Source organism: Canis lupus, chromosome 27 (genome assembly GCF_048164855.1).
Source record: "Canis lupus baileyi chromosome 27, mCanLup2.hap1, whole genome shotgun sequence".
Lineage (NCBI taxonomy): Eukaryota > Metazoa > Chordata > Mammalia > Carnivora > Canidae > Canis > Canis lupus.
This window is the reverse complement of record NC_132864.1, coordinates 22,745,536-22,769,089: the sequence shown is the minus strand read 5'-3', so window position 1 is coordinate 22,769,089 and position 23,554 is coordinate 22,745,536. Positions and strand designations below refer to the sequence as shown.

General features: G+C 44.1%; 1 protein-coding gene, 1 long non-coding RNA gene and 1 other non-coding gene across 9 annotated transcripts; 2 read left to right on the top strand and 1 right to left on the bottom strand.

Annotated features, from left to right (window-relative positions):
* Nucleotides 1-376: 376 nt before the first annotated feature.
* Nucleotides 377-5,646, top strand: LOC140619419 (uncharacterized). Of its 2 annotated transcripts, none has more exons than XR_012019329.1 (3): nt 377-564; nt 2,652-2,802; nt 3,487-5,646. It is a non-coding gene; the product is annotated as an uncharacterized lncRNA (long non-coding RNA). The 2 variants fall into 2 exon arrangements; XR_012019328.1 differs by having other exon boundaries at nt 380-564; nt 3,572-5,646.
* SIRT4 (sirtuin 4) lies at nt 3,791-23,464 on the bottom strand. 6 transcript variants are annotated; one of them, XM_072802784.1, is made up of 6 exons: nt 22,670-23,464; nt 12,650-13,147; nt 11,672-11,770; nt 8,147-8,441; nt 7,822-8,031; nt 3,791-4,225 (listed from the first exon to the last, which is right to left on the bottom strand). In XM_072802784.1, exons 2-5 carry the CDS (start codon nt 13,138-13,140, stop codon nt 7,879-7,881), a joined length of 1,038 nt encoding a protein of 345 aa, XP_072658885.1. In that variant the 5' UTR covers nt 13,141-13,147; nt 22,670-23,464; the 3' UTR covers nt 3,791-4,225; nt 7,822-7,878. The 6 variants fall into 6 exon arrangements, with proteins under 6 accessions (XP_072658885.1, XP_072658883.1, XP_072658884.1 ...); XM_072802782.1 differs by lacking the exon at nt 22,670-23,464 and adding an exon at nt 18,576-18,728; XM_072802783.1 differs by lacking the exon at nt 22,670-23,464 and adding an exon at nt 18,576-18,652 and having other exon boundaries at nt 12,650-13,163.
* Nucleotides 22,984-23,124, top strand: LOC140619846 (U4 spliceosomal RNA). The gene has a single exon (XR_012019654.1). It is a non-coding gene; the product is annotated as a U4 spliceosomal RNA (small nuclear RNA).
* Nucleotides 23,465-23,554: the final 90 nt, after the last annotated feature.

The window sequence follows — 23,554 nt, the reverse complement described above, 5'->3', positions numbered from 1 at the left end:
AAACACTAGTACAGTGGCTGAGATTTAAATAAATAAATAATTTAATGAACTGAATTTTGGGTATTCTAAGGTAGCAGTCATATCCCAGCAGCCACAGTACCTTCGCAGTGCTTAGCACACCTCATACGCTCATTAAATAATTGTTCAACAAAGGTACATCTTGGCGCCAAGGCTTGCGGCACTCGAGGAAAAAACCACGTGGCTCTATTTACCTTTTCAGATCACGTGATCCTGAGCTCAACCCAATCATTTCCCCGGCCCCGCCGGGACTTCCGAGTAAGAAATGTGATTGGGTATCTCTTGGACACGTGGTCCGGGTTCCTTAAAAAAAAAAAGTGTAAAGCTCCGCCCCCAGGCTCTGACCCCGCCCCCTCTCGCGTCGGCCCGAGCTGGCGCAGGCGCAGTGGCTGGTGCCGGTTGCTCCAGGCGGCGTCAGGGTGAGGTGGCGGTCAGGGCTTCGGATGCGGCTTCCTGGGTCTTCCGTGCGCTGTTCTCCAGGGTCAGAATTCGGCAGGAAGAAAAGAAGGGGCGGGCCAAGTGCGAAAAAAGGGCGAGCTCACGTGGGTATGACGTTGGGGCCCACCTTCCTGCGGTGCGCGTGCCTGTCTGGGCGTCTCGGCCCCCCCCACGGCCCTCCTCTCCCAGCCCCCTGCCAGTTTCTGGTTGATGCTCCTCCGGGGCCTCCATCCGGAAAGGGACGAGGGGGCGGAGAAGCTGGTTTGCCGGGAGCCAGACTGGGGCGAGGAGGTAGGCAGGTGGACGCTGGGCGAGCCGAGGGCCTCTACGCCCCAAGTCCCCAGTTTCAAGAGGGGAAGGTGGAGGGATTTGCAGTTCTGACCTCCATTTGGAATGCTCTTCCCTTTCCCGCCTGGTGCTTGCCTGTTCATTTCTCAGGACTTAGTGGAGGGGGGGGGGGTCACCTCGGGAAGTGCCTGGAGTCTTGCCCTTCTTCCCTCCCAAAGTGCCATTGCGCAGTTCCCCTCCGGGCTTCTGGATCATTAAAGACAGTTAGGAACTGGATAGACTGGCTTTGATTTCTGGCCTGGTCACCCCAGGTGAACTTGGGCTGGTTACATAAAATCTCCAAGCTTCAGGATCCTCATCTGTCAAAAGAATTAATAGTGTGCAGATCATGGGGTTGTGGGAATTAGGTGAGTCAACGCCTTGTAAAAGGCTTCCTGCAGTGCTTGTTTTATAGTAAATGTTCCATAAATACTACTTTCCCATGGGGAATGAGAGAGAAGGATACTCTTTACTTTAGAAAGGCTTTATTATATCAAGCAAGACTTAGCTTTTGTAATCTTTTTAAAAAGACAGGTATACAAAAAGGGAATGTGGCTCTGGAGGAGATCCACCCGAGTCTAGTTAAAGGAGTACTCAAGAGAAGAGAAAGGTTTGGCCTAGTGATAATGGCTGATATTTGCTTACTGTGTGCCAGCCACTGTGCTATGAGCTTCAGATGCATCACTACCTTTTTTTAATCTTCCCTAACAACCCAGTGAGGTAGCTACTAGTATCCTCATCTATAAAGAGATTGAAGATTAACCACTTGCCCAAATTCACGTAATTAGTAAGTGGCAAGACAGGGATGGAAACCCAGGTCTGTGTATATCTCAGTGCTTTCGATGCCATGTTATATCCCTTTTCTAGTAGAGAAAAAAACAAAAAACACTCCTTTCTCAGACGATTTTTTTTTTTTTCTTCACAAAGTGTTTTTGTGACGTAAAAATTAAATTAAAAATCTGGATCTCAGAGCACCGTCAGTCCAACAAGGATAGAGTATCTGGAATGAACTATTCCAGATTAACTATTCCAATTAACTATTATACCCTGTTCCTAGGAACAGGGGTAACCAACTCACCCTGGTTTTAGCACTGAAAGTCTTGCAAGCCAGGAAACCCCCTCAGTACTGGGCAATCTGGGACAGCTGGTCACCCTTAGGAGTGTTGAATTTCCTGTTGGTCCTTAAATTGATCCTCTCAGGAAAAGTTTGGCATTCACTGAAACTGACTTATGCATGGCCAAGCATTTCTTGTGGGGTTAACTCATTAAGTGAGCTAATAATGTGTTATAAAATAGTGTTTTGGATACAGTGTGCTCAAAGAATGCTATTATTTAAGGGAGAGGTGAGAGATACTCAATTTATGACAGCATAAAAGAAGGAATATGAGTTAGTAGAAAATTGGTTTTGAGTGTTATGTACTTGTTTGCCTTTGTAACTTCTACTTACTAAAACTGTGATAGCAGAGCCATAGCAGTTGAGGAAAGTCATGCCCAAAGCTGGGCTTATGCAGTTAAAAGCTTGAAACCAGGGCAATGACAAACTGATAGCGGCCACTAGTCAGTTTGTTATTACAACAAAGGGCACTTATAGTGGGTTAGGAACTGCCATGCTGGTAGAAAGCAAAAAATGTAAGGTGAGACATGAGGAACATCAACTTCAGGAAATGCCAAGTTCCTTTTGGGACAAATCTTTGGGGAGGAATTCCACCTCAGGAAGAACTGAACAATGTGAACATTCCTGAGGTCCTGAAGACTTGGTTGCATGAATTGTGCCAGCATTAGGTGATAGAGCCTGCCTTCCTCCCTAGCAACCTAACATGCTCTCCACTGTCTCCTGCATCTTAACCATTCCTGGTCTCCTTGGCCAGTTGTACTGCTGGCTTCTACTTCTGTTTCAGGCTGACTTCTTTGTAAGCATAATCCTCGGACAAATACGAAGCAGTTGTTTAAAAAGAAAAGACCTGGGAGCAAAGTATTGGATTCTAGTTCTGGCTCTGAAACAACGTTTTATGGTCTTTGGTAAGTCTGTATCTTAGTTTCCTCCAAAATAAAATGAGAGGGGATGCATTAAATTTGCTCTCGTTCTGTCATTACATGCATGAATCTGTGATGTTTTCTGGTAGAGCATAAGAAGGAAATGGTACATTCTCTGTGAGCCACTTTAAACCAAGAAGTTATATCTTTGTAGCCTTAGTACTTTATTACAATGTCTATCAGTAACCACTGATGAAATTTGTGGTTGGGATCCCAAAGACCCAGATTTGAATACAGTTACTGGTACTGACTTTTGGTAACTGAGCAAATCGGATTCAAAGCACCTTCAGATCCTCCTCTGCAAAAAACCTAGAAGGAGATTTACAACAACCTTACACCTCTTCAGAATTAATGACTATGGGAAAACATCCAGTTGTGCAGACTAAAGAACTGTGTTGGTTTCAAGATCCTGGATTATCCCAGTTCACTAAAACTCACTTCTTAGGCAGATGCAGGATGAACATGTATTGCTTGCCCTAATCTTAGACAAAAACCATCTAGAATAGACTGTGATTCTTTCATCCGCTTTACTTTGTGATGAGACTGTCCTGAAACCTTTAGCCTGGTACGGTGATTCCTTCTGGCTAATACAATTATCAAACAGGTCTTGCTGCCTTACTTGGCAAGAAACCAGTTTAAGAGCCCACTTGTTTCCTTTCTACAAACCAGGTTGGAGGCAAGTGTCTCATTCTGGCAGCTGAAATCCAGCAGAAATCCTTAGAGAACCATATCATAAAGCCTCATTCTCTTTTAGCTGATTAAAAAAAGAAGGGATGCCTTGGTAGCTCAGTGGTTGAGAGCCTGCCTTCGGCCCAGGGTGTGATACTGGAGTCACGGGATCGAGTCCCACATCCAGCTACTGTGGAAAGCCTGCTTCTCCCTCTGCCTGTGTCTCCACCTCTCTCTGTGTGTCTCTCATGAATAAATAAAATCTTTAAAACAAAACAAAGAATATAAATGTACAGCCCACATACCTGGTGTGTTATGATCCCTTTATTCCTTAGTCAATAAAAAATTCATTCATACTATTGCTCATCTTTAAAAAATATATATCAGAACGTTTCAGAGACATTTAACCATTTGTAATTATAAATTAAGTCATTTTCTTTTCCCCTCACCCTCTACATTAGTGAGATTCTGGGTTGGCACTCCAAAGACCGTTCTGGCCTACATATTTCCTGGGCCATTTCTTCTACCTGGTGAGATAAAAAGCAAGTAAAGGCAGTTTCCCTATCAAGAGCGGTTGCTGCTTTGAAAAAGTCCTTAGGGTCAAATCTCTGGCAACCTGACTCTGAAGCCTGCCCAGTTCAGAGAGGGTCTGGGAGAAAGAGTCAGTTTGCTGCCCTCTACAGGCTGCACTCAGTGAGCTTCGATTGTTTAGAGGAAGAATGGAGGAGTCCTTAAGTATCTGAAAAGAAATGAAACAGGTTAATGCTGAGTAAGCCGAGAGTGGGTAATGATGGTGAACATCAGCCAACCACTGAAAAAACCACAGCATTTAGGGCATGTAAGGATGGTCAACGTATCTTGTTAAATGAAAATGGGATGCGCTAAAATATGCATAGCTTGATTTGATTTTTGTAAAAACATTTAGTTATACCAGAATGTTAAGTTTCGGTTATCCTGGTGGTGAAATAACGGGTAATTTGTATTATATTCTTTTTACTTATCTGTATCATCTAAACATTCTACAATAAATATGTATTATTCTAGTAATAACCTAGTTTAAAAAGTGTGTATGTTGGGGCACCTAAGTGGCTCAGTTGGTTGAGCCTCCAACAATTGATCTTGGCTCAGGTCTTATCTCAAGGTTGTGGGCACGCTAGGCATGGAGCCTACTACTTTAAAAAAAGTGTGTGCAAAGGGGGCTTCTTTGGTGCTAGTCTAGTAGTATTCTGTTCCTTCATCAAGATGCTATGTGTCTTCATCAAGCTGTCCACTTATAGTACATGCACTTCTCTGCATGTATAGTATACTTCAATTTAAAATTGTTCTTAAAGAGTGGTTGTACAGGAACTTTCATTCATTGGTGGGAATCCAAAATGATACAGCCACTTTGGAAGGCAGTTTAGCAGCTGCATACAAAACTAAACATAGTTTTATCGTGCAATTCATCCATCTTGCTCTTTGGTACCTACCCAAATGAATTGAAAACTTAGGCCCACATAAGTTCTCTACTCCTCAAAAACACACACACGTTTACAGCAACTTAATAATTGCCAAAGACTTGGAAACAACCAAGATGTCAGGAGGTGAATGATAAATACTGTGTGAGTGTACAGGGCAAAGGAGACTATGGGAACACTCTGTACTTTCTGCTCAGTTTTAGTGTGAACCTAAAACTCTTCTAAAAATTAAAGTCTCTTTTTAAAAACTGGTTGTACGTCTCTTGGAATATACTAAAAACTATTGAATTGTACATATTAAATAAGTAAACTGTATGGTTTGTGAACTCTATATCTCAATAAAGCTTTTTAAGTGGTTATATTCATAAAGTAGATAAAAAGTACCAACACATGCTACAATATGGATGAATCTTGAAATTACACCAAGTGGAGCAGCCAGGCACAAAAGGCCACATATTACATGAAATGTCTAGAATAGGCAGAAATAGAGTAGTTGTTGGCAGGGACTGGGGAGTGGTGGTGGGGATGGGGAATGGGGAGTGACTGCTAATGGGTATAAGGTTTCTTCTTGGGATGATGAAAATATTCTGGAATTAGTGGTGAAAATGTACAATTTTCTGAGTGTACTATAAAGCAACTTAATTGTATACTTCAAAAGGGTGGAGTTATGTCTCAATAAAGCTGAGTGTGGAGCCTACTTAAAGATTCTTGCTCTCCTTCTCCCTTTGTCCCTCTCTCCTCCCTCCCTCATGAATGAGTGAATGAATGGCACGTGCCTAGATCTGGAACATTATAGCTTAATGCATACTTAAAAATTAATTTTAATTAAGGGGTATCTGGGGGGCTCAGTTGATTAAGCATCCAACTGTTAATTTTGACTTGGGTTGTGGGATCAAGCCAGAGTGGAGCTCCACACTCAGTGAGGAGTCTGCTTTTCTCTCTCTCTCTCTCTCCCCCCCCCCCCTCCATCTCCCTCTCCTCCATTTGCCCCGCCCCCACTCACACACACATGCGTGTGCACACTCTCTCTCAAATACGTAAATTGTTTTTCTTTTTTTAAATTAATTAATTTATTTATGATAGTCACAGAGAGAGAGAGAGAGAGGCAGAGACACAGGCAGAGGGAGAAGCAGGCTCCATGCACCGGGAGCCCAATGTGGGATTCGATCCTGGGTCTCCAGGATCGCGCCCTGGGCCCAAGGCAGGCACTAAACCGCTGCGCCACCCAGGGATCCCAAATAAAATTTTTTTTAAAGATTTTATTTATTCATGAGAGAGAGGGAGAGAGAGGCAGAGACACAGGCAGAGGGAGAAGCAGGCTCCACGAAGGGAGCCTGACATGGGATTCGATCCTGGGTCTTCAGGATCAGGCCCTGGGCTGAAGGCGGCGCTAAACCGCTGAGCCACCTGGGCTGCCCGTAAATAAATGTTTTAAAAAAATAATAGTCGGGATCCCTGGGTTGCGCAGCGGTTTAGCGCCTGCCTTTGGCCCAGGGCGCGATCCTGGAGACCCGGGATCGAATCCCACATCAGGCTCCCGGTGCATGGAGCCTGCTTCTCCCTCTGCCTGTGTCTCTGCCTCTCTCTCTCTCTCTCTCTCTATGTGACTATCATAAATAAACAAAAGTCTAAAATAAATAAATAAATAAATAATAGTCCAGGGGATCCCTGGGTGGCTCAGTGGTTTAGCGCCTCCCTGCGTGGAGCCTGCTTCTCCCTCTGCCTGTGTGTGTGTGTGTCTCATGAATAAATAAAATCTTAAAAAATAATAGTCCATTGGGTGCTGACTCTTGCTTTTGGCTCGGTCATGATCTCAGGTTTATGAGATTGAGCCCCAAGTTCAACTGTGCCCTCAGTGAGTAGTCTGCTTGAGATTTTTCCCCTCTCCCTCCCCTTTTGCCTCTCTCCCTGCTCACATGCTCACACTCTTCTCTCAAATAAATAAAAATATTTTAAAAATAGGGGATCCCTGGGTAGCTCAGTGGGTTAGTGCCTGCCTTCCGCCCAGGGTGTGATCCTGGGGTCCCGGGATTGAGTCCCACATCGGGCTCCCTGCATGGAGCCTGCTTCTCCCTCTACCTGTGTCTCTGCCTCTCAGTCTGTGTCTCTCATGAATAAATAAATAAAATATTTTTTAAAAATAAAAATATTTTAAAAATAAGTGGGGTACCTGGGTGGCTCAGTTAAGTGGCTGCCTTCCACTCAGGTTGTTGGGGTCCTGGGATCAAGCCCTGTGTCAGGTTCCAGGCTCAGTGGGGGAAGTCTGCTTCTCCCTCTGCCCTTCCCTCCCACTCATGCTCTCTCTCAAATAAATAAAATAAAATAAATGAATAAAAATAATAAAAGAATAACAAACTTAGTTTTAATTAAGAATGGCCATACATGGGAACCCTGGGTGGCACAGCGGTTTAGCGCCTGCCTTTGGCCCGGGGCGCGATCCTGGAGACCCGGGATCGAATCCCACGTCGGGCTCCCGGTGCATGGAGCCTGCTTCTCCCTCTGCCTGTGTCTCTGCCTCTCTCTCTCTCTCTGTGTGACTATCATAAATAAATAAAAATTAAAAAAAAAAAAAAAAAAAGAATGGCCATACAGGGACGCCTGCGTGGCTCAGTGGTTGAGTGTCTGCCTTGGGCTCAGGCCATGATCCTGGGGTCTGGGAATCAAGTCCCACCTTGGGCTCCTTGCAGAGAGCCAGCTTCTCCCTCTGCCTGAGTCTCTGCCTCTCTCTGTCTCTGTGTCTCTCGTGAATTAACAAAATCTTTAAGAAAAAAAAAAAAGAATGGCCATACATTAAAAAGCCTAGAACTTTCTATATTTTGTCAGTGCTCTCAGTTGAATGCAAACTGGAAACTGGTATCTAAGAAAGCCTTTAACTTACCTTTAATAGGATTAAAGTGAAAGTCCCAGTTTCTGGCTCAGAAACATCAGGTTGTGGTCAGTGTGGGTCTATCAAAGGCAGCAGTTCTCCACAAGGAGAATCCAATTTCAGACATGCCAAGTCATCCGACCGTGTGGGCCCAATGTTAAGTATTGCAATTGGGAGCTGCTTCTCTCGAGCAGTGAGGATAAACCTGTAACCGGAGTATACCTTACAAGAAGAAGACACAGGTCTCAATGCAGGAAGAGAGAAACCAAATAGGGAGCCACCCCGGGGCTCTCTATCCCACAAAAGGGGCAGTTACCACCCTGACCAAGGCAGATACCTGCAAGGATGATCCCACTACCAAGAGGGAGTCGGCTTCTTTTACACGCCTGCGCACAAAGTCAACCCTGTCAGGGTTCACTGTGTCCCCGAAGAAAACGACATCTGGTTTCAGGGGGCCTCCACATTGAGCACAGGACGGGACCTGAAAGCTCTGTACCTGCTCCTCTGTGAGAAATACGTCACCATCAGGAGCCAGGCCATGGGCCTCAGCACTCCAGGTGGGGTTCAGGGCTTCAAAACGCTCTTGCAACACCCCCCGAGGAATCTGTGCACCACAGTCCAAGCAAAGGACCCTGAAACCAAAGAAGAGGCTGACTGAATGGTTGGTCTGGGGAGGCCTGAAGCTGCCAAAGACGTCTCATCCCTGAGGTTTTTAACTCCTCCAACATTCCTTGCCATTCCTTTTTTTTTTTTTAAGATTTTATTTATTCATTCATGAGAGACACACAGAGAGAGAGAGAGAGGGAGGTAGAGACACAGGCAGAGGGAAAAGCAGGCTCCATGCAGGAAGCCTGACGCGGGACTCGATCCCAGGTCTCCAGGATCAGGCCCTGGGCTGAAGGTGGCGCTAAACCGCTGAGCCACCCGGGCTGCCCGTCCTTGCCATTCCTAACAGCCATTCTTTCCCCCACGTTAGGAATCCCTTCTCATGACCTTTTTACCACTTCTCACCTTCCTTCTACTGCCAGCCTTATAGAACAAGTAGTGTACATCTGTTTTCCTTACTTACACTACTCCCTGCTTATCCTCGTGGCTCATTTTTATCCTTAATAAAACTGCAAATGACTTCCTTAGTGGCCAAACCAGTGCTTTTCCCTCTTTCCCTCTCCTTCCCTCTGGGGTGACTGTTGCTGTCCATCACCATCATCTCTTTAAAACTCTCTTCCCCCTTGGTGTCCTTACCCAGTGTCTTCTGTGTCTCTTCTTACCTCTCTAATCATGAGCTCCAAGAGGGCAAGAACTCTCAGTCCTTTGACCACTGTGCTATGCCCACCACCTCGAACAGTGCCCACAGACAGTGGATGTTCACTAAATAGCTGCTAAAAGAAAGAACAAAAGGTGGTTTAGTTGATTTCTTCTCTACTCCTCAGTCTTCCGGCCAGTTTTCTATCTTCTCCACCCTGGGGATGCTCCATTTTCACTGCTGCAATGCCTCTGTGCTAATGGTCCCCTCCCCTGTACAAAACTCCACTGCTTGGGGCAGCCTGGGTGGCTCAGCGGTTTAGCGCTGCCTTCAGCCCAGGACATGATTCTGGGGACCCAGGATCAAGTCCCACATCGGGCTCCCTGCATGGAGCCTGCTTCTCCCTCTGCCTGTGTCTCTGCCTCTCTCTCTCTCTTGAATAAATAAAATCTTAAAAAAAAAAAAAAAAAAAAACAACTCCACTGCTACTCTACCTCCCAAACTCCCAAGTCCTCTTGACTGTCCCGTCCAGCTTCCCTCTGTCTCTGTCTTCACCTGCCCCTCCCCAACTTCTCCATCACCATCCTTTCTCCAGTTACTTGGGTTGGAACCCTTGGGAAAGCTTGTTACTCATTTGCTCCTTTTTATCTAGTCAGTATCAGATTATGTTGATTATTTTACTTATTAGGCCCCCTAACAAGGGGTGCCTGGCTGGCTCAGTTGGTGGAACATGTGACTCTTGGCCTCAGGGTTGTGAATTTGAGCCCCACGTTAGGTAGAGAGATTACTTAAGAAAATCTTTTTTAAAAAATGGAGGGTACCTGGGTAGTGCAGTCAGTTTAGCATCTGACTCTTGGTTTTGGCTCAGGTTATGATCTCAGGGTCATGAGATCAAGACCCTCATTGGGCTCCCCACTCAGTAGGAAGTTTGCTCAAGATTCCCTCTCCCTCTGTCCCTCCCACCTGTGTGTGTGTGTGTGTGTGTGTGTGCTCTCCTCCTCTAAAATAATAATTAATTAATTAATTAATTAATTAATTCTATCTTGGAAACCCAGCCCCCTATGAAATGAAAAGTCTTAGATTTATTTTAAAATATTTTAAGAGGGCAGCCCGGGTGGCTCAGTGGTTTAGCACCGCCTTCAGCCCAGGGTGTGATCCTGGAGACCTGGGATAAAGTCCCCTGTCGGGCTCCCTGCATGGAGCCTGCTTCTCCCTCTGCCTGTGTCTCTGCCTGCCCCTCTCTCTCTCTCTCTCATGAATAAATAAATAAATAATCTTAAAAAAAAATAAAATATTTTAAGAGACATGAAAAGGGGATAAATCAGACATCATAAAATCTTTGTATCTGAGTGATGGTATATGGGAGTTCATTATACTACTTTCCTTTTAGGAACATTTGAAATTTTCATCATGAAAAGAAAGTTTTAATGGACCCACGGCCATCATTAACTCTTGAATTCCCCTGGTACCACCTAGATCTAGGTCCTTCAGGCTGACCTCCCTGAGCCACTCTCTCTAATCCTGTGTGACTTTCCTCAAATGCTATTTTTATCATGTTGCTTTCTTGCTCAGAAACCACTAATATTCCCCTTTGGTCTCTAAAGACAGACCCAAATTGCACTGCACTATTTTCAGACGTACCCATGATCTGGGTCTAGACTTCCCAGACAATCTGATTTCATAGTAGTCCCCACAGATGCCAGGCCAGACTCCTCTGGGCTCTACAAGTTCTCTTCATTTTTTTTTTTTTAAAGATTTTATTTATTTATTCATGAGAGACACACAGAGAGAGAGGCAGAGACACAGGCAGAGGGAGAAGCAGGCTCCATGCAGGGAGCCTGACATGGGACTTGATCCCAGGTCTCCAGGATCACGCCCTGGGATGAAGGCAGGCGCTAAACCACTGAGCTGCCAGTCCTCTTCATTTAGAAAGCCCTCTCCCTTCTTTTGCTAGTCAGACCTGAGCTAGATTTAAGCCCCACCTTTCCTATAAAAGCTTGACCAATTACTCCAAGCTTTACAAAACTTTCTCTGAACTTGCAAAACATGTCTATGGAAGACCTCATAATTTGGGCAACCCCGGTGGCCCAGCGGTTTAGCGCCGCCTACAGCCTAGGGCATGATCCTGGAGACCCAGGATCGAGTTCCGCGTTGGGCTCCCTGCATGGAGCCTGCTTCTCCCTCCGTGTGTCTCTCATGAGTAAATAAATAAAATCTTAAAAAAGAAAAAAAAAAATTTAAAGACCTCATAATTTAACAATTGTGTGAAGTTGTTTATTGTTAAACATTATTATTTTTAGATCCCTCCCCCACTTCAAAGAGATCACAAAGTTCTCACATATAAAATTCTTACATTGGGGCAGCCTGGGTGGCTCAGCGGTTTGGCACTGCCTTCGGCCTGGGGCGTGATCCTGGAGACCCAGGATCGAGTCCCCCATCGGGCTCCCTGCATGGAACCTGCTTCTCCCTCTGCCTGTGTCTTGGCCTCTCCCTCTCTCTCTGTCTCTCATTAGTCATAAAATAAAAAATAAATAAATAAAAATAAAATAAAATAAAATTTAAAAATAAAATAAAATAAATAAAATAAAATAATAAAATAAAATAAAATAAAATTCTCACATTGTATATATTGGTTTGACCCCTCCACACCACCAGGTAGCACACCACATGTTGTAGGCACCCAAGATATATTCTAGATTGGCAGGAGGATCTCTGGGGCTTAAAAATAAGGAAATGGTTTCCAATTAGCTTCAAGTTATTGCCAGGGCTACATGTGTTCATTCCATCAATATTTACTGGTTTCTGACTATATGCCAGACTGTACTGTGTTCTGCGTGTCTAGGACCAGATATCCACCAGCTTATAGCCTATGCTGTTGACACTTTGCACATAGTCCCCTCAAAATACCCTTCAGGCTAGCACACAGTTCTCTTATAAGCAACTTCCTGCATCTCTCTTAGTGTGTTCACTGGCCAAGGAAGCCTTTTCCAGAGCTGCAGAGTCAGTGTTAGGGAATTAATTCCCCTAGACTTACCCTCAACCAATGAGGGATGAGACATGATGGACAAATACCCCAGTTTCCTCAACCTTTAGTGAGACAATTCTGAAGCATGCTCTAAACGGTCAGAGGGCTCCTCAAAGGATCGAGCTTTAGCTTACCAAAGCAGTAACCCATTCATTAATTTACCCTTTTCTTGGCTTTTCATTTCCCCACTGAGTTTGTTCCTCAGTGAGTTTGCTGAGATCGACTCCACAATAAACAACTTGCAGGGGCACCTGGGTGGCTCTGTCAGTTAAGCATCTGCCCTCAGCTCAGGTCATGATCTCCCGGAGTCCTGGAATCGAGCCCCACATCAGGCTCTCTGCTCAGCGGGGAGCCTGCTTCTCCCTCTCCTCCCCCCTTCTTGGGCTCTCTTTTGCTCTCTCGAGCAGGTGCAAATAAATAAATGAAATATCTTTTTAAAGAAATAAATAAAACAACTTGCTCCAAATCCTTTTCTCAAGGCCTAATGAAAACAACAGCGATCAAGATAGCCATGGTCCCTGCTCTAATGGAGCCCACATTTCTGCATTCAAACCATTTAGACCTTCCTGCACCTGTGCATGCAGCCATGGAGTTCCGTCAGGCGCTGACTCCCGGCTTTCGTGTGCAAGGCATCCACATTTTGGGTCACCAGCCAGTACAGCTTTCCGAGCCTTTCCCAGTTGCTCAAAGCCCAATGTGCAGGGTTAGGCTGCAGGGAGGAGAACCGAGGCCAGCCTACAAAGTTTCTTGCCCAGTACTGCTGGCGGATTGGAGCACTCCGTAGAAAATCCCCATGCTGGATGGGTTTCTGCTTAGTGCGAGCATAAAGTCCCACTTTTTCTGACCTGTAGTCTGGGATCCCCGACTCAGTGGAGATTCCTGCCCCTGTCATCACTAGGAGTCTCTTGGAAAGAGTGACGAAGCGCTGTAACTCTTTGACCTTCTCAGGGTCCAGAGGAGGACTTGATGGCACAAAGAACCCAATGGATCTGCGTGAGTACTGCCTGCTGATGTTCACCATCAAGAGGCCTTTTGGTGCCTTTAAAGTCAAACCCAAATTCATCCTCGTTCTACAGAGAAAGAAACCTGATGTGAGAAACTCGGTTTTAAAAACTAAAGCAACAACAACAACAACAACAAAAAACTGAGGCAACCATCAGATGATAAATGGATAAACAAAATGGGGCTTATCTATACAATGAAATGTTATTTACCTATAAGCATGAAGTTCTGATCTATGCTACAATGTAGATAAACATTAAAAACATTACGTTAAGGTGACACCTGGGTGCAGGAAGCCCAATGTGGGACTCGATCCTGGGACTCCAGGATCACGCCCTGAGCCAAAGGCAGATGCCCAACCTCTGAGCCACCCAGGCGTCCCTCCTTCACCTATTTGTTTCAAAGATTTTATTTGTTTATTTGAGAAAGCAAGAGAGAGCATTAGCGGGGGTGGGGTGGGGTGTAGGGAGTTAAGGGGAGAGGAAGACTCCCTGCTGAGCAGGGACCCTGACACAGGGATCAACCCCAGGACCCTGGGATCATGACCTGAGCTGAAGGCAGACGTTTAACCAACTGAGGCACCCAGGCACCCCTCTCCTGCACCTATTTCACCAACCTTTTCATCCCTTCTCCCCTGTGGCAACCACTAGTTTTTTCCCTATATTTAAGAGTCTGTGTCTCTTTTTTTTTTTTTTTTTTAATTAGCCGACATGTAGTACATCCTTAGTTTCAAATGTAGTGGTCAATGTCTCTTTTTTGTTCATTTGTTTCGTTTCTTAAATTCCATACATAAGTGAAATCATGTGGTATTTGTCTTTCTTGGACTTATTTCACTTAGCATTATATCCTCTAGATCTATCCATGTTGATTGCAAATAGCAAGATTTCCTTCTTTTTTTGGATGAATAATATTTCTGTGCATGTATTGACATTTTCTTTATCCACTCATCTACGAATGTATTGCTTCCATCCTTGGATTGCTTCTATATCTTGGCTATTGTAAATAATGCTGCAATAAACATAGAGGAGCATGTATCTTTTCAAATTAATGTTTTTGTTTTCTTTGGGTAAATACTCAGTAGTGGAATTACTGGATCATATAATAATTCTATTCTTAATTTTTTTAGGAACCTCCATTCTGTTTTCCACATTAGCTGCACCAGCTTGCATCCCCACAAACAGTGCATGAGAGTTCCTTTTTCTCCACATCCTCGCCCACACTAGTTATTTCTTGTGTCTTTGATTTTAGCCATTCTGCCAGGTATAAGGTGATATCTTATTTATAGCTGAAAAGTAAAGGAGCACCTAGGCATTAACCATCAATAGCTTCCTCCACTTTCAACATCACAAAAAAGAGAGTCTGGTCCTCCCTATTGGCAGTTAATCTTTTTTGCTCCTATATATATAAAGAGTGTATATTGGGGGGGGGGGCTCTTTTGAATATTTTAAAGACTTAAAAGATATGATCAGAAAAGTGAAGAGAAAGGGGCGCCTGCCTGGCTCTGTTGGTTGGGCATCTGCTTTTGACTCAGGTCGTGATCTCAGGTTCCTGGGATTGTGCCCTGAGTTGGGCACCCTGCTCAGCAGGGAATCTGCATCTCCCTTTCCTTCTGAACTTCCCCCCTAGTCAGGTGCACATGCACACTCTCTCTCAAATGAATAAATAAAAAAAACCTTTTTTTTTTTAAGTGAGGGGAAAAAAAAAAAGAAAACAGTTTGAAGAGAAGCTAAAATGTGGAATGTTTCACTTTAAAAGTAGATAATCGGGTAGCCCTGGTAGCTCAGCGGTTTAGGGCCTGCCTTCAGCCCGGGGCATGATCCTGGAGACCCCTGATTGAGTCCTGCGTCAGACTCCCAGCATGGAGCCTGCTTCTCCCTCTGCCTGTGTCTCTGACTCTCTCTCAAGAATACATAAATAAAATCTTAAAAAAAAAAAATAAGGTAGATAATCCAGATCATACTATTTCTGGTGGCAGACTGTATGCTTTTATGAACAACCTACTGATAATGAATTAGTGACTTCGGTATCTTGAAGGATGGCACCCAAATAAACATCTTTCACTGAGTGCCTGGGTGGCTCAGTTAGTTAAGTGTCTGCTTTGGCTCAGGTCATGATTCCAGGGTCCTGAGAGCAGGGAGTCTGCTTCTCCCTCTCCTTCTGCCCCTCCCCCTGCTCATGCACTCACACTCTGTCAAATAAATATCTTTATTTTTATTTATTTTTTATTTATGATAGTCACAGAGAGAGAGAGAGGCAGAGACATAGGCAGAGGGAGAAGCAGGCTCCATGCACCGGGAGCCCGACGTGGGATTCGATCCCAAATCTCCAAGATCCCGCCCTGGGCCAAAGGCAGGCGCTAAACTGCTGCGTCACCCAGGGATCCCTCAAATAAATATCTTTAAAAGAAGAGTATCTTTCACTGGAAATGTACACCTTCCACCCCCCCACACACACACACACATCTAGAGTATATTTATAATTTTACTTTGTAATTCAAGTCAATCTTTTGTATAATTTGGGAGACAGTGAGCTAGCTCAGGATCTGAGAACTTAAGAATGTAGTGAACACTGGGGCTCCAGGCTTATAGGAAAACTAACTCTTGCCAGGCTTGTGCTGGTAAACTACCTTCTCCCACCACTGTCTCCCACCCCCCCAAAAAGGTACAAGAAAATAATGCCATCAAGGCCAATTTCAGGCTACCAATGGTTTAGCAATTGGCTAGCAAGTCCCTGAATATTTAACAACTGGCCCTCACCAGTAAAAACTAATTCCAACACACCTTCTTGAGTCTAACCCAAAACAACAAGGCTATCTTTTTATTATCTTTTTAATAATTTTTTTGGTCAAGAATTTCTAATACCTTTCACAAAATAAAATCTCCACACTGGACTATTTCATAACAGCCCAAGTCAAACTTGTCCTTTTGACCTCTTAAGAACCTACAATCAGGATCGAGTCCCATGTCCAGCTCCCTGCATGGAGCCTGCTTCTGTCTCTGCCTCTCTCTCTGTGTCTCTCATGAATAAATAAATAAAATCTTTTTTAAAAACAAACAAAAAGGGCAGCCCCGGTGGCGCAGCGGTTTGGCGCCGCCTGCAGCTCAGGACGTGATCCTGGAGACCCTGGATAGAGTCCCACGTCAGGCTCTCTGTATGATGCCTGCTTCTTCCTCTGCCTGTGTCTCTGCCTCCCCCTCTCTCTGTCTCTATGAATAAATAAATAAAATCTTAAAAAAAAAATAAAAACGGGATCCCTGGGTGGCGCAGCGGTTTGGCGCCTGCCTTTGGCCCAGGGCGCGATCCTGGAGACCCGGGATCCCACGTCGGGCTCCCGGTGCATGGAGCCTGCTTCTCCCTCTGCCTATGTTTCTGCCTCTCTCTCTCTCTCTCTCTCTTTCTCTCTCTCTCTGTGACTATCATAAATAAATAAAAAATTTAAAAAAATAAAAAATAAAAACAAACAAACAAAAAAATCCCTACAACCAGAGCTCTCCTGTGCCATGGCCATCAGATGGAAATGAACTTAAAATGGTTGCTGAATCTGCCAAGGATTTCTGCATCCAAGAAAAGCTGTACATTTTTTATTTTAAAAAATGGCGCAAGGGACTCTAAAAATAATAATGTCTATTTTTAAAAGGGAGTGGAGGCCCCTGAGTGGCACTGTCAGTTAAGTGGCAGATTCATGGTTTCAGCTCAGGGCTGATCTCCAGATGGTGAGACTGAACCCCAAGTCAGGCTCTGCACAGTGTGAAGCCTGCTTAAGATTCTCTCTCCCAGGGCAGCCCGGGTGGCTCAGCGGTTTAGCACCGCCTTCAGCCCAGGGCATGATCCTGAAGACCCGGGATCCAGTCCCACATCGGGCTCCCTGCATGGAGCCTGCTTCTCCCTCTGCCTGTGTCTCTGCCTCTCTCTCAGTCTCTGTGTCTCTCATGAATAAATAAATAAAATCTTAAAAAAAAAAAAAAAAAAGATTCTCTCTCCCAGTGCTTCGGTATAGTTAGTTAAGCGTCCATCTTCTGCTCAGGTCTTGATCCCAGGGTCCCAGGATGGAGCCAAACACATCAGGCTCCCTGCTCAGTGGGGAGCCTGCTTCTCCCTTTCCCTCTGCCTGCTGCTCCCCCTGCTTGTGTTCTCTGTCAAATAAATAAAATCTTTTTAAAAATTCTCTCTCTCCCTCTCCTTTTCCCTGCCCCTCCCCTGAGCACAAACTCTCTCTCAAAATAAATAAATAATAATAATAATTAATAATAATAAGGGAGTGTAAAATAAAAGTTGGTGAAGCAGGATTCTAGCATAACGTGAGGCCTCTTCTGCTTTTCCCAGCAAAATCTCGCTGGTCAGAAATTGTTTCTTATAAATCTCAAAAGATTAATGGCCTACTACCAATATTTTTTAAATCCTTTAATAACTCATTGTTATTCCATCTATGACTACATCTAAAGACGTCTCCATCTGAGGACTACCTTTATAAATGCGGTTACTCCCATCCCTTGGGAGACCATGTGTTCCATAAACCTACTTCCCATTTTATAAATCAGAAGTATTTCTTGAGAAACTAAAGAGCAGGGACGTCTGGGTGGCTCAGCGGTTGAGCGTCTGCTTTCGGCTCAGGATGTGGTCCTGGAGTCCCGGGATGGAGTCCCACATGGGGCTCCTGCATGGAGCCTGCTTCTCCTCCCTCTGCCTGTGTCTCTGCTTTGCCTCTCTCTGTGTCTCTCATTAATAAATAAATATAATCTTTAAAAAACAAAAACAGGGCGGCCCTGGTGGCTCAGCGGTTTAGCGCCGCCTTCAGCTCAGGGCGTGATCCTGGAGACCGGGATCGAGTCCCATGTCGGGCTCCCTGCATGGAGCCTGCTTCTCCCTCTGCCTGTGTCTCCGCCTCTCTCTCTTTCTCTGTGTTTCTCATGAATAAATAAATTATTTAAAAATAAATAAATAAAAATAGAAAACAAAAACTAAAGAGCACATGTGAATTCTAGTGTGCCAGGTGCTGACGAAGTCGTTACTCATTTTTCAGATGTATGATTTTTATGATTTTTTATTCATTAACGTAACGAAGCACATGCATATCTTTTATTCTATTTCCCCCATATTCTTTCAGTTTACCCTTAATTGCAAACACTGCTACTTGGGACACAGCACAATAGTGACACCTGGAACGCCATTCTACCCCAGCTTTGTAGCTGTAAAAACAAGGCTCTGACATATTCCTTAACATAATGCAGAAATTCTGTAGTGATACGCACCCCCTAAGTAAACATTATCATATATGCTTGGCTTTCCAGACCTAGATCCAGGACGCCGATTTCTCTCAACATTCCATAGCTAGTCTGGATCCCTGAGCCAAAGGGCTCGGGAAACCCTGCCGAAAACACGCTCTTTGAGAACAGCAGCTCTCCGCCAGGTACCACCAAAGTCAAGGAGTTAATACGGTACCCCTTACAACAACCCCCCTACGTCTAGAAACCCGCAGCCCACGCAGAACACACTCACCTCTCTCAGTTGAAGCGACACTTTACGACTGACGACGCAGCTGCCTGGCTACTTTTGCATTTGGGGAAATGTAGTTCACGAGGCGGAAGTGATGCTTGATAAACTACAAGTCCCACAATCCTCTGGGCTTCACTGTTCAGGAGCCCAGATTGTCTAGTACTGCCTCCTGTCTGGTTTTCGTGGCCAGAGGTTTTGAACTTTGGTTGGAGATAGATCGCTGTCTCCTAAACTAACATTCAGCATCCCTTTAAGAGAAGTGGTTAGTTTCCATAACAGTGTGCTCGGTGCAAAATAGTACATCCAAAAAGCACTAAGTTAGGAATTCATTGTTAAGGTAGAAGCTTTAATAATGGATCTAGATTAGGGACGCCTGGGTGGCTCAGCGGCGGAGCATCTGCCTTCAGCTCAGGGCGTGATCCGAGGTCTGGGAATCGAGTCCCGCATGCGGCTCCCTGTGAGGAGCCGGCTTCTCCCTCTATATCTCTGCCTCTCTCTGTGTGTGTCTCTCATGAATAAATAAATAAAATCTTTTTTAAAAAAAAAAAAAAAAAAACTAATGCCTACGTCTCATTTACAGAGATTCTGACTTAATTGGTCTAGGCATCAAGTTGGTTTACAAACTTCTTAGTTGTTTCTAATATGCAGCCGATGAGAACCTTTGTGCTCTTGCATAACCTAAATTAAGATACCAATCAATTTGCATTTAGAACATAATCAAAGGCCAGCTAACTAGGACCTTGAAGACCACCTAAGAAATAGCTTCCCCTATTTTATTTTATTTTATTTTATTTTATTTTATTTTATTTTATTTTATTTTTATAAAGATTTTATTTATTTATGAGAGACACACAGAGAGAAGCAGAGACCGAAAGAAGCAGGCTCCTCGTAGGGAGCCTGTTGCGGGACTAGATTCCCTACTCGGGATCACACCCCTGAGCAGAAGGCAGCCACACAACCGCTGACCCACCAAGGCACCCCACTTCCCCCATTTTAAGATGAACTGAAGCCCAGAAGAGTATTGTAAAAGCTGGAGTCCGAGTTTGACTCCTGGTCCTCTCGTTGAATGTGTGGAGGTAAATATTGGTAAAGTCACCCAGTTCAGTAGTTTGGGAGAAGTACCTCCAGCAACAGCTCAGATAGGTCACCTTGCTAATCACTTGACATGACAGCTTTTTGTGTCTTACTTAACCTGACCACACTGGCTAAAAGAAAGGACCAAAATGTAGACTGAAAATTTTTACTAAGTCAAAAAAAAATTGTAATCAGGAATATTTTCTGCATCTATGGGTGTTTCACCAAAACCTATTGAAATGCCAAAACACTGATGTTCCCCCAGCCAAATTTTGTTATAAAAAATTTCCAACCCAAAAAAAAAAAAAAATTCCAACCCATATTGTTTTTCAGCTTGCCAAGTGGACTGAGCACCATTAATTGAGAGACTGCTAATACAGAGCTATTGTGCTTTTAGGTCCCAAAGAATCTCAGGTTTTGGGGAGAAATGAGCTGACTTTTCCATTTCTCTTAGTGCTGGAAACTCATTCCATGGAGGATGAAGTCATCCAAGGCAGCTGGTCAAACACACAATTTCACCACACCAGGAATTAATGACTAAGTCATTGATTGGATCAAGTAAAATAATCTAAAATCAATCAAGTTGCTAGTCCTTTTTTCCACTAATTTTTCCTACCCTGTGGAAAAAAACATTGGTTACACATCAGCATCCAACAGAACTTTTTAAAAAGATTTTATTTATTTATTTGAGAGGGAGAGAGTACAAGCAGGGGGAGGAGCAGAGGGAGAGAGAGAAGGAGACTCCCCTGCTGATCAGGGAGCCAGATGGAGAGGGGGCCTCTATCCCAGAATTCTGGGATCACACCTGAACCAAAGATGGATGCTTAACCGACAAAGCCACCCAGGCACTCCCAAACAGGACTTTTAAAGATATCATTTTTGCAACTAGATGATGACTGTATGAATGTTCACTGAGCAATACTTTGAATATTTCATGTTTGAAATTTTTTAAAGATTTTAGGAACATCTAGGTGACTCGGTCGGTTAGTTGGCCAAGTCTTTTTTTTTTTTTTAAGATTTAATTTATTTATTCATGAGAATACACAGAGAGGAGAGAGAGACAGGCAGAGACACAGGCAGAGGGAGAAGCAGGCTCCATGCAGGAAGCCTGATGTGGGACTGGATCCCGGGTCTCCAGGATCACACCTGAGCTGAAGGCAGCACTAAACCGCTGAGCTACCTGGGCTGCCCTACTTGGCCGAGTCCTGATCTCAGTTCAGGTTTGGGCATTTATTTTGTTTTGTTTTTTACTTAAAGAAAAAAAAAGATTTTATTTATCCATTTGACAGCACAAGCAATGGGAGTGGCAGGTAGAGGGAGAAGGAGAAATGGGCTCTACAGGGAGCCGGATGCCAAGCTTGATCCCAGGACCCTGGGATCATGACCTGAGCCACCCAAGTGCCCTCAGTTCAGGTCTTGACCTCAGAGTTGTGAATTCGAGCCCATGTTAAAAAACAACACTTAAAAAAACAACAACTATAGTTTATTTGGAAGTAACCTCTACACCCAAAGTGGAGCTCAAACTTACAACCCTGAGATCATGAGTCTCTTGGTTTAGCAACTGAGCCAGCCAGACACCCCTCATGTTTGAAATTTTTTATAGTAAGATGTTTGGGGGAGTGGTTGAGTGTTTGCCTTCGGTTCAGGTCAAGATCCCGGGCTAGGATCGAGTTCTACAGAGTTACCCACAGGCAGCCTGCTTCTCCCTCCGCCTATGTCTCTGCCTCTCTCTCTCATGAATAAATAGAAGCAGGCTCCATGCAGGGAGCCCGATACGCCACCGGGGCTGCCCTATATAAAACCTTTAAAAATAAAATAAAATGTTGGGAGGGGGCCCCTGGGTGGGTCATCGGTTAAGTGTCTTCATTTGGCTCAGATCATGATCTGAATCCTGGGATCAAGCCCCACTTCCAGCTTCCAGGGCAGGGGGGAATCTGCTTCTCCCCCTCCTGCTGCCCCTTCCCTCCTCTTGTGCTTTCCTTCTTTCTCTCAAATAAATAACATATTTTAAAATAAGTAAATAAAACCTGTAAAAATGTAATAAAATGGGAAAATGTCACTTTCTTGGAGACTTCTGTTTACATCTTAGTTACAATAATAACAATAATAAAGAATTACCATATAATCCAGAAATTCCACTTCCAACTATACACAGAAAAGAGTTGATAACAAGGACTCAAACAGATACTAGTATGCCACTGTCATGTAGAAGGATTATTCACGATAGCCAAAGGTGGAAGCAATGTGAATTCATAGAATAATGGATGGATAATAAAATTCCATAAGTAGAATATTAGTCAGCCATAAAAAGGAATGAAATTCTGATATATACTACAACATGGATAGACCTTAAAACATGCTATGAGGGATCCCTGGGTGGCGCAGCGGTTTGGCGCCTGCCTTTGGCCCGGGGCGGGATCCTGGAGACCCGGGATCGAATCCCACGTCGGGCTCCCGGTGCATGGAGCCTGCTTCTCCCTCTGCCTGTGTCTCTGCCTCTCTCTCTCTCTCACTGTGTGCCTATCGTGAGTAAATTTAAAAAAAATAATAAATTTAAAAAAAAAAAAATGCTGTGAGAGAAGCCAGACAGGTGTCTGGCTCCATGGGAAGAACATGCAATTCTTTGATCCAGAGATCCTGAGTTCCAGCTTCACATTGTGTATAGAGATTAAAGAAATAAACCTAAAAACTTCCCACAAAAACAGACACAAAAAATAAAATATTGTATGATTCTACTTATATGAGGTAGTTAGAGGAATCAGATTTGTAGAGTCAGAAAACAGAAGTTGCCAGGTGCTGGGAAAGGGTGGAATGGGGAGGGCGTTAGTGTTTAATGGGTACAGAGTTTCAATTTGGGATGATGAAAAAATTTTGGAGAGGTAGAGTGATGAGGGTAGCAAAGAACAAATGTACTTACTGCTACTGAACTGTATATTTTAAAACGGTAAAAGTGGTAAATTTTGTTATATATCGGTTACCACAATTTATTAAAAAAAATAAACAATTTTGGAGATGATAGTTACGTTGTGAATCTGTAGAGAAGCGAGCAGCATGCTGACGCAGCGCATTTTTCATCCGTCCCAATTCACTCTATGAATGAAGCGATTAGCATGTTCCGTCCCATAATGCTTTGCTTTATGCTCCATCAGAACTTAGTTACGTGATACCAAGAAAAGAAACCTTTGGAAACAGCTTATGCATTTTTGGAAGATCTTCATATGATTGTTTAATTTCCAACCAGGCAATAATTAGTGATTTTTTCCATGAGACTCAAACTCGCCTTTCTGTAATAGGAACCTTGCCTATTGGGGATGATGAGCGGGGGGCGTTGCTCTTTAGCTTTGCGCAGTGGCAGTATCGTAGCCAATGAGGTTTATCCGAGGCGCGATTATTGCTAATTGAAAACTTTTCCCAATACCCCGCCGTGACGACTTGAAATATAGTCGGCATTGGCAATTTTTGACAGTCTCTACGGAGACTGATTTATGATGTTTTCAAAAAAGACAATACTACCTTGAGGTCATATATTCGGCGGTTCAGCGTAAGAAGAGTTCCGAGCTCTTAGTGATGCTACCGTGAGGTTTTTCTGTGCGTATGGTCCGTGTTAGTCGGATTAGGGGTTTCCTGCGTCACGTTAGTTACATTTTGTTTTTACCTCGTTTGTTCCGTTAGCCTTCGAGGTTGTACAAATGCTTCCTGCAACTTTTGCCCGCCGGTCCGTCTGCACCTACGCCCGCAGCTGCTCTTTCTTAGGTTGGTTCACTCGCCCTTTCCCTGCCTTCCGGCTGCTCAGGGTATTTTTTTGTTTTTTGTTTTTACTCAAAATTCAACTAACCTGGCCGTCTCTGTGATGTCATGAAGATTTGCATAATATTACCCAGCATTCGCAGCGGATGCACTCCCGTTTC

Bases quoted from the DNA above. Each gene is read 5' to 3' on its own strand.
- SIRT4 (XM_072802784.1), bottom strand. From the start codon at position 13,140: ATGAATTTGGGTTTGACTTTAAAGGCACCAAAAGGCCTCTTGATGGTG. The intron at 11,771-12,649 runs GTGCAGGAAGGT...CTTATTTTTAAG, and splicing joins CTCCATGGCTGCATGCACAG to CCCCAGAGATCCTCCTGCCA. The intron at 8,032-8,146 runs GTATCTGCCTTG...TCTTCTTGTAAG, and splicing joins TAGTGGGATCATCCTTGCAG to GTATACTCCGGTTACAGGTT.